Consider the following 9,976-nt stretch of genomic DNA (forward strand, 5'->3'; position numbering starts at 1 on the left):
TGGGAACCACACTCGGCCAAGAACAAAGAAACAGAAAACATAGAATTTCCCACTCGAGTCACACCCAGACCTAACCAAACATAGAGAATAATAAAGATCTCTAAGGTCAGGGTGTGAAGGTAATACATTTTAGAATAAGACTGTAAAGTAACAACATTTGGAAAAAGTTAAGGGTCTGAATATATACACACAAGCTCACAGAACGGAACCGCTCAGTGCTGAAACACTAAAAACCGTCTGTCCTCACTACCGAGTTCCAAATTGCCTCTGGAAGCAACGTCAGCACAATAACTGTTTGTCGGGAGCTTCATAAAACTGTTTTCCATGGCCGAGCAGATGCACACAAGCCTAAGAACACCATGCGCAATGCCAAGCGTCGGCTGGAGTGGTGTAAAGCTCACCGCCATTGGACTCTGGAGTAGTGATTAATTACTCTTCACCATCTGGCAGTCCGACGGACAAATCTAGGTTTCAAAGATGCCAGGAGATCGCTACTTGCCCCAATGCATAGTGCCAACTGTAAAGTTTCGTGGAGGAGGAATAATGATCTGGGGCTGTTTTTCATGGTTTGGGCTAGGCCCAGTGAAAATGTAATTTAAAATTGAATTTACCCCTGTTTCTCCCCAATTTCGTGGTATCCAATTGTTAGTAATTACTATCTTGTCTCATCGCTACAACTCCCGTACGGGCTAGGGAGAGACGAAAGCCATGCGTTCTCCGAAACACAACCCAACCAAGCCGCACTGCTTCTTAACACAGCGCGCATCCAAACCGGAAGCCAGCCGCACCAATGTGTCGGAAGAAACACCATGCACTTTGGTTAGCGCGCACTGCGCCCGGCCCGCCACAGGAGCCGCTGGTGCGCGATGAGACAAGGATATCCCTACGGGCCAAACCCTCCCTAACCCGGACGAGGCCAGGCCAATTGTGGGTTACCCCACGGACCTCCCGGTCGCGGCCGTCTGCGACAGAGCCTGGGCACGAACCCAGAGTCTCTGGTGGCACAGCTAGCGCTGCGATGCAGTGCCCTAGACCACTGCGTCACCCAGGAGGCCGAAATGAAATGTTTTAACGCTACATCATGCAATTACATTCTAGAGGATTCTGTGATTCCAACTTTGTGGCAACAGTTTGGGGAACGCCCTTTCCTGTTTCAGCATGACAATGCCCCTATGCACAAAGCGAGGTCCATTCCAAAATGGTTGGTTGAGGTCGGTGTGGAAGAACTTGGCTGGCCTGCACAGAGCCCTGACTTCAACCCCATGAAACACCTGACCTCTCTAACGTTCTTGTGGCTGAATGGAAGCAAGTCCCCGCTGCAATGAATCAACATCTAGTGGAAAGCCTTCCCAGAAGAGTAGAGGCTGTTCTCGTAACAAAGGGGAGACCAACTCCATGTTAATGCCAATGATTTTGGAATGAGATATTCGACGAACAGGTGTCCACATACTTTTGCAATTGTTATGGATTACAATTGGATAACTGTTACAGTGCCATTTTGGTTGTTAAATGGCTTCGTTTCAACAATTTCTTGCTTTCTGTTTTTTTTTAAATATATATAAATGATATATATATATATATATATATATATAAATTAAAAAGTGTACTTGTTTGACATTTTACTGCATTATTAGGAGCTAGTAACATAAGCATTTCGCTGAACCCGTTATGACATCAGCGAAACTTTGTTCGCGACCAATAAAGTTTGATTTGATTTTGATCTACTACACACGGCTGATTGGTTGATGATCTGTATTGGTCTGTCTTGTCCTTTAACCACAGTACAGACTCGACGTAACAGGACCAGATTTCAAAACAGATTATATCAGACTCAGATTATTAAAAAAATGAAAAACATTTTTAATCAATAAGCACCAATGATTGTATAAAATATACTCACTTATAATTGATCAAATCTCTAATGAATTTCATAAATTATAACTTTTTTTGTGGTGAATTGCTATGTGATTGGTGGAAATATATGTTGAATGAAGTCACATCTAACTAGCCACCTATAAAATCAAAATTCTAGCGCCATAAAAGGAATGCTGTACAACGAAATTACAAAAAACTAAAACAGTCCCTGACAAACAAACTATAAATTACATACTTAACCTTTAATAATTTGATTCATTCACGTTATGTGTAGTTACGGTATAAATAAGATGTTGAATTGAAATGAAATACTGAGAGAAATTGTTGCTCAAACGAGAAATCACTGGACGTAGAAACACATCTAATATAGTAGTGCATCAGCATTTCTTTACTGAACATCTTTGTAGAATATGAGTGTTATGCGTGTGAAATATGCTATTGGCTCTGGTCTAATGGAACAAACATTTCTTAAAGAATGACCTAATAGGACAAATGATAAACATGGCCAATCACTGGAAGACGAAAGGTGACATCTTGAGTAGGATAAAAACATCTGTAGTGAGAAATAATCTTGAAAGTTGGCTTTGAAAAACTCCGCAAAGCCATGATTTGGAGCTGGTATCGACAGACAAGTATCCGCCATCTCATCTCAGTCAGTCAATCAACCAACCAATCACAGGATGGGAGAGGAGGAATATGTTCATGACATGTTCATAAAGGAATGTACATATACTTGACACCTTTCCAGAGTGATAAGATGAGAGCAGATGAGTGGTGGAGGAGGACGGAGCGGTCTGTTAAACATGCTCTCTGGTCTCGATGCAAAGGACCACGAACTGGTTGCTACAGCTTTGTGCTTGCTGTCCCAGGAGGAAGCCTGAAGCTAGATTGGACGACTGGCCCATGACGGACATGTTGTCAGACTGCCACAAATCGCAGGACCGGTCTACCAACAGGTTGCCAAACGTATTAGAGCCATGCCAGATGCTCTTCTTAGGCCTGCGGGATAGATAGATACATATATAATGGGAGGGTGTATGGATACAGCACATACAGAGGCACATGTACACATCTACACACACGCCCACACATTAAAGTCATACTGGCATTCATAACAGACGTTCACGCAAACACCAATGAATAGTTTCAATCCCCTACCATGAAACAAATCTCTAAAAAAAACATAATGGGACTTGAACGAATGTAGCCCCGAACTGAGCAGAGATACCCACCGATGTATGGATCGTTTTAATTAAATTGGTTCTCTTCTACCTTTCCTGGCTGGAAAAGTACCAGGAAGTTTATGTTTTATTTGTCACATGCACAAGTCCAATGCTTTAGAGAGTGTCGGGTCAGTAATGAAAGGTCGTTGGTTTGAATCCAAGCTGACAATGTGTGCAAGGCACTTAACCCTAATTTGCTCCAGGGTATCGCCGGATGGCTGACCCTGTATAACAAGACATTTAGGTGCACCTATCCGGTGTGTGACAACAAACATTCTTTTTGCAAGCGCTACCCAACAGTACAGTTATCAATATCAAAATAGTATAACTAATTTAAACATATATATATATATATATATATAAAAACAAAACAGGAAGTTATATACAGGGATAGTGCAGTACCAAATCTACAATGCACAGGGATCTGAATTTAGAAAACTGAATTTGAATGGATGTGATAAATTAAATATATCAAACTTTGGTAAACTTAAAATTATAATTTGTAAACTTGATACACAGACAATAAATTCAATGCCTACCATATTGAAACTGAATATATAAATATTGAATTTAAAATATTCAATTCCATTTTAAATGGTATTTGAAAAATGAATGCAATATTAATTAATTCAAATCATGAAATTCAAGTTGTATTTATGAATTCAATGATTCAATTTGTGCAGTACAAATGATAAAATATTGAATTAAAATACAGTTTCCGTTGGCACTGAAATCCCTTCCTACAGATGCGACCTCAACATAACAGATGACATCAACAGCCATATCCTTTGTTTTTGTGCCCAGGCTCTATCTATTCATACACGTTCTCAAATAAGACCTCGCCACAAACTAGGAAAGCGTCTGTTTGAAAAACATCTATAAAAAAGCCACTTTGGAGCCACAATTGCCAGCCTCTAGTCTCTGGTTTGTCGGGGCTGATAAATTCAGCGAGGCGGTATATAAATAGAAGCAATAGAACGAGGGTGGACACAGCTGGCTCGCATGGGCCCGGGCTGAAACACACAACGGTACAACCCTCAGTGTCTGGATTGCCGGTTGTGCTATCCTGCACTTTGTGGAAACAGCCATGTGTGTTCCCCTCCGTCCCTCATGCCCACGTTCTTCCAAACCCATTTGTCATTTGGTGAAGCAGCTTTTTGCGGGAAGATGAGGGGTGGATGAGGATGTTTATGTAGTCTTTACTATTCAGACAGAGATATAGTATGAGGGCAACCTAGACTTTACCACACACACACACACACACACACACACACACACACACACACACACACACACACACACACACCAGAAGGGGTCTGCCATTACGTCCCGTCCGTCGAAGGAGTAGATCGGGATGTTTGATGGGAATTTGCCTCCACCCCCAGTGAAGATAGACTTGTAGTTACTGAACAAAATGTCCCCCTGTGAATACAGAAAGAGTTAAGTTGACTGACACTTAATGTTGTTTCAACGCGGCGGTATACACTGACCTTAGATGATCTTAAGATGAGAGAGGTTGGCTTACCCTGAGGTTGGTAATGGGGTAGCTCTGTCTGAACCTCTGGGGGACCAGGTCTTTATTGATGGTGTGGATTTTTGAGGATACGAAGCCTCTGTAGTTGGCAGGCAGACCCATGGCCATGGCCTGGTCATAGCACCGCTTGTCTATCATGTCGTCGCCACCGAAGTTCCCTGTGTGGGGTTGGTTCAGGGCCACCAGGTTGAGCTGAGGAAGAGACCGAGGATTAGAGATGCTTGTCTGTCATGTCGTCGCCACCAAAGTTCCCTGTGTGGGGTTGGTTCAGGGCCACCAGGTTGAGCTGAGGAAGAGACCGAGGATTAGAGATGCTTGTCTGTCATGTCGTCGCCACCAAAGTTCCCTGTGTGGGGTTGGTTCAGGGCCACCAGGTTGAGCTGAGGAAGAGACCGAGGATTAGAGATGCTTGTCTGTCATGTCGTCGCCACCAAAGTTCCCTGTGTGGGGTTGGTTCAGGGCCACCAGGTTGAGCTGAGGAAGAGACCGAGGATTAGAGATGCTTGTCTGTCATGTCGTCGGCACCAAAGTTCCCTGTGTGGGGTTGGTTCAGGGCCACCAGGTTGAGCTGAGGAAGAGACCGAGGATTAGAGATGCTCCATTTGGTGTGTATTCTAAACCGCCACCTCGTTCAGAGTGACCCTTCCGCTACTCCAGGTGGTCAAGGTAACCAAACAAAAACGTCATAACTGACGTGTGGCGGCAGGTAGCCTAGCGATTAAAGTAAATTTTATGCTTGATCTGAAAATGTGGTCAGAGGCGTCGTATGGATGATGTCACGCAATTTCGGAGCCTTAGGAGGCTTGCAGAGTCCAAATTGAGAACCGCATCGCCGGGCGCCTCTCAAATGTTGTAACAATGCTGAGGGCTTTGCATTGACATGATTGGTTGACGGTAGGTGAGAGCTGGAGGTCCTGTATTAACACAAACTCACTTCCTTGACAACGTCCTTCACAATCGCTCTGCTCTGCTCCACGTAGCACAAGAAGTATGAAGGTCCTGACTTCTGCAGAGGCCCTATGACGGTAAAATGCTGCACGGCCAATGCAGACGTCAGATTGACCATGCAGAGCCTTTTGTTAAGAGCGTTGGGCCAGTAACCGAACGGTCGCTGGTTCGAATTCCTGAGCAGACTAGGTGAAAAACCTCCTGACGTACCCTTGAGCAAGGCACTTCTCAACAATAACAATAACAAATTACTAAAATGTTAAAAATAATAATAATGTGCACATTCACAAACACACACAAATGTTAAGTCATCAACAGTATCATTCTCATCTCTCTTAGGTGATGGTCTTGGTACAGAATGGACTGTCTGCTACTGTGAAATGGGAATCTAAATCTCTAAAACTCGAACCTGGGCAGTCCTTCAACGACAGCACACAGATAGTAATTTAATCCAAAAGTAGAATACTCAAACCACTGCTAAATCACATTTAGACTCCAGTTCATTTTGTGGCCAGACTTGAGCCAAACCAATGACTTGTTTTCACGAACAATAACAAAAGGTTTAACTTTTTCCCCTCAGTTTTTCTCCTTTTTGGTATCTAGAAGTTTTCTAACTGCTAACTAGGGAGCAGAAAGTTGACATAATGTATTTTGATTGACTGTTTCTTGGCTCCAGTGCAAAGTTTCATAAAACAACCCTGGGTGTTACAAAAGTTAAAGTAAAGATGTGAGTAAGAATACAGAAGTGTAAATAAAGACTGATTTAAAAAAAACTTTATTGTTCCTCTATGGAATAACAACAGCTAACTTTGCACAGGTGCAAACGCTTAGCCAATCAAACGCTTAGCCAATCAAACGCTTAGCCAATCTTGTCATTTTTTTGTCAACAAACTTACCCCGTATCTTCTGGCGGTGCCTGGCTGAGCCTAAGGAGGCAAACGTTTGTTACTAACTGGATTACAATCAGCAATCACACATCATATTCTGCTATAAGCATCCCTTATATGGAGGTCTACGATGCACTTTCACGTAAACAATCCATTGAGGACAATGGGAGACATGAGCAGACAATTCATGCAGTCGAACATGTCCCATCCTCATCTCTACTGTCCTTACCGTGTCAGGTAGAGGGATATTGACTGGGCGGTAGATCAAGTTACCAAGCTGTGCAAGACAGAGACACAGGAAAACACCAAACATATCAGATATATTCACAGCTCACTATTGACACTATTGACACATGGAGACATGGAGGACAGGGACAAGAGACACATGGAGGACAGGGACCAGAGACACATGGAGGACAGGAACCAGAGAGACATGGAGGACAGGGACCAGAGACACATGGAGGACAGGGACCAGAGACACATGGAGGACAGGAACCAGAGAGACCAGAGACACATGGAGGACAGGGACCAGAGAGACATGGAGGACAGGGACCAGAGAGACAAGGAGGACAGGAACCAGAGAGACCAGAGAGACATGGAGGACAGGGACCAGAGACACATGGAGGACAAGGACCAGAGACACATGGAGGACAGGGTCCAGAGACACATGGAGGACAGGAACCAGAGAGACATGGAGGACAGGGACCAGAGACACATGGAGGACAGGAACCAGAGAGACCAGAGACACATGGAGGACAGGGACCAGAGAGACATGGAGGACAGGGACCAGAGAGACAAGGAGGACAGGAACCAGAGAGACCAGAGAGACATGGAGGACAGGGACCAGAGACACATGGAGGACAAGGACCAGAGACACATGGAGGACAGGGTCCAGAAACACATGGAGGACAGAAACCAGAGAGACATGGAGGACAGGAACCAGAGAGACCAGAGAGACATGGAGGACAGGGACCAGAGACACATGGAGGACAGGGACCAAAGAGACCAGAGAGACATGGAGGACAGGGACCAGAGAGACATGGACAGGGACCAGAGAGACATGGAGGACAGGGACCAGAGAGACATGGAGGACAGGAACCAGAGAGACCAGAGAGACATGGAGGACAGGGACCAGAGAGACATGGAGGACAGGGACCAGAGAGACATGGAGGACAGGGACCAGAGAGACATGGAGGACAGGGACCAGAGAGACATGAAGGACAGGGACCAGAGAGACATGGAGGACAGGGACCAGAGAGACATGGAGGACAGGGACCAGAGAGACATGGAGGACAGGGACCAGAGAGACATGGAGGACAGGGACCAGAGAGACATGGAGGACAGGGACCAGAGACACATGGAGGACAGGGACCAGAGAGACATTGAGGACAGGGACCAGAGAGACATGGAGGACAGGGACCAGAGACACATGGAGGACAGGGACCAGAGAGACCAGAGAGACATGGAGGACAGGGACCAGAGAGACCAGAGAGACATGGAGGACAGGGACCAGAGAGACCAGAGAGACATGGAGGACAGGGACCAGAGAGACCAGAGACACATGGAGGACAGGGACCAGAGAGACATGGAGGACAGGGACCAGAGAGACCAGAGAGACATGGAGGACAGGGACCAGAGAGACATGGAGGACAGGGACCAGAGAGACATGGAGGACAGGGACCAGAGAGACCAGAGAGACCAGAGAGACCAGAGAGACCAGAGAGACATGGACCAGAGAGACCAGAGAGACATGGAGGACAGGGACCAGAGAGACCAGAGAGACATGGAGGACAGGGACCAGAGAGACCAGAGAGACATGGAGGACAGGGACCAGAGAGACATGGAGGACAGGGACCAGAGAGACCAGAGAGACCAGAGAGACATGGAGGACAGGGACCACAGAGACCAGAGAGACATGGAGGACAGGGACCAGAGAGACCAGAGAGACATGGAGGACAGGGACCAGAGAGACATGGAGGACAGGGACCAGAGAGACCAGAGAGACATGGAGGACAGGGACCAGAGAGACCAGAGAGACATGGAGGACAGGGACCAGAGAGACCAGAGAGACATGGAGGACAGGGACCAGAGAGACATGGAGGACAGGGACCAGAGAGACCAGAGAGACCAGAGAGACATGGAGGACAGGGACCACAGAGACCAGAGAGACATGGAGGACAGGGACCAGAGAGACATGGAGGACAGGGACCAGAGAGACATGGAGGACAGGGACCAGAGAGACCAGAGAGACATGGAGGACAGGGACCAGAGAGACCAGAGAGACATGGAGGACAGGGACCAGAGAGACATGGAGGACAGGGACCAGAGAGACATGGAGGACAGGGACCAGAGAGACATGGAGGACAGGGACCAGAGAGACCAGAGAGACATGGAGGACAGGCACCAGAGAGACATGGAAGACAGGGACCAGAGAGACCAGAGAGACATGGAGGACAGGGACCAGAGGAACATGGGGGACAGGGACCAGAGAGACATGGAAGAGAGGGACCAGAGAGACCAGAGAGACATGGAGGACAGGGACCAGAGAGACATGGAGGACAGGCACCAGAGAGACCAGAGAGACATGGAGGACAGAGACCAGAGATGCTACTGTACCAGAACCTCCTTCCATCCCTCTTGTACCCGGATGTAGAGTTTGCCTGTCCCCGTGGTGATGAAGCTCAGGGTCCCCTGTCTGCTGTTCATCGTCTTTTGCATCATGACCTCGCTGGAAGGAAACGTCTCCATCTAAAGGAAAAACACAGGAGAGAAGCACCTTTTGAGACTGGAAGGAAATATCTATGACTGTTTATAAAACTGTAATTGTTGGGGAGACACTGGCCAGAGTGATTGAGGAAGACAGACATTTTATCTGTAGTGTGTCTGGGGTTATTTGATGATGGACGTGTGATTACATGATGTTCCAGGATTGACAATTGATGGTATGACTGGATGACATTATGATGTGACGGGGGGGACAGACTGACTCACCACGGCAGAGGCCCCAGGAGGTCCAGCTGAGCCAGGGGGGCCTTGAGGTCCAGGGATGGTCACAGCTGGAATTACAAAAATGGGAGACAAACAAACGTAACATTTTATTATGAGAAGCTAGTGAGCATATTACACTATACAGCAAATGCCACAAAGGGTGACCACAAATCTTACCTGGAGAGGGTGCTCCGGGGTGTCCAGGAGGCCCTTGGGGGCCTTCAGGGCCAGGTCTTCCATACCCCGGAGTACCTGGAGACCCCGGAACGCCTGGATGGCCAGGGGGCCCCATAACAGTTTCTCCTTGAGGGCCCTGAAACAGACCCAGTGCTTTAGCAGATATTTATCTACAGTCATTTTACCCTGAATGAATATTTAAACTCCATGACTCTGTGAGGATATTTAAACCTCATGACTCTGTGAGGTTATTTAAACCCCATGACTCTGTGAGGTTATTTAAACCCCATGACTCTGTGAGGTTATTTAAACCCCATGACTCTGTGAGGTTATTTAAACCTCAT

The 9,976-nt window shown here is 46.6% G+C and overlaps 1 protein-coding gene across 2 annotated transcripts in view; it reads right to left on the minus strand.

Moving 5' to 3' along the window:
- Positions 1-1,836: 1,836 nt before the first annotated feature.
- Positions 1,837-9,976, minus strand: part of LOC139420146 (collagen alpha-1(XV) chain-like) — a 120,948-nt gene continuing 112,808 nt past the window's right edge. Inside the window, exons 33-40 of one of the 2 annotated variants that reach the window (XM_071169927.1) lie at positions 9,633-9,768; positions 9,459-9,523; positions 9,084-9,215; positions 6,697-6,744; positions 6,477-6,506; positions 4,624-4,824; positions 4,405-4,520; positions 1,837-2,874 (exon numbers count right to left, since the gene is read on the minus strand). In XM_071169927.1, the coding sequence (XP_071026028.1) occupies positions 2,673-2,874; positions 4,405-4,520; positions 4,624-4,824; positions 6,477-6,506; positions 6,697-6,744; positions 9,084-9,215; positions 9,459-9,523; positions 9,633-9,768 (930 nt within the window). In that variant the 3' untranslated portion in view covers positions 1,837-2,672. The remainder of the gene's footprint in view (positions 2,875-4,404; positions 4,521-4,623; positions 4,825-6,476; positions 6,507-6,696; positions 6,745-9,083; positions 9,216-9,458; positions 9,524-9,632; positions 9,769-9,976) is intronic. The other variant, XM_071169926.1, reaches the window with a different exon arrangement.

This window comes from Oncorhynchus clarkii, chromosome 11 (genome assembly GCF_045791955.1).
Source record: "Oncorhynchus clarkii lewisi isolate Uvic-CL-2024 chromosome 11, UVic_Ocla_1.0, whole genome shotgun sequence".
Taxonomy (NCBI): Eukaryota; Metazoa; Chordata; class Actinopteri; order Salmoniformes; family Salmonidae; genus Oncorhynchus; species Oncorhynchus clarkii.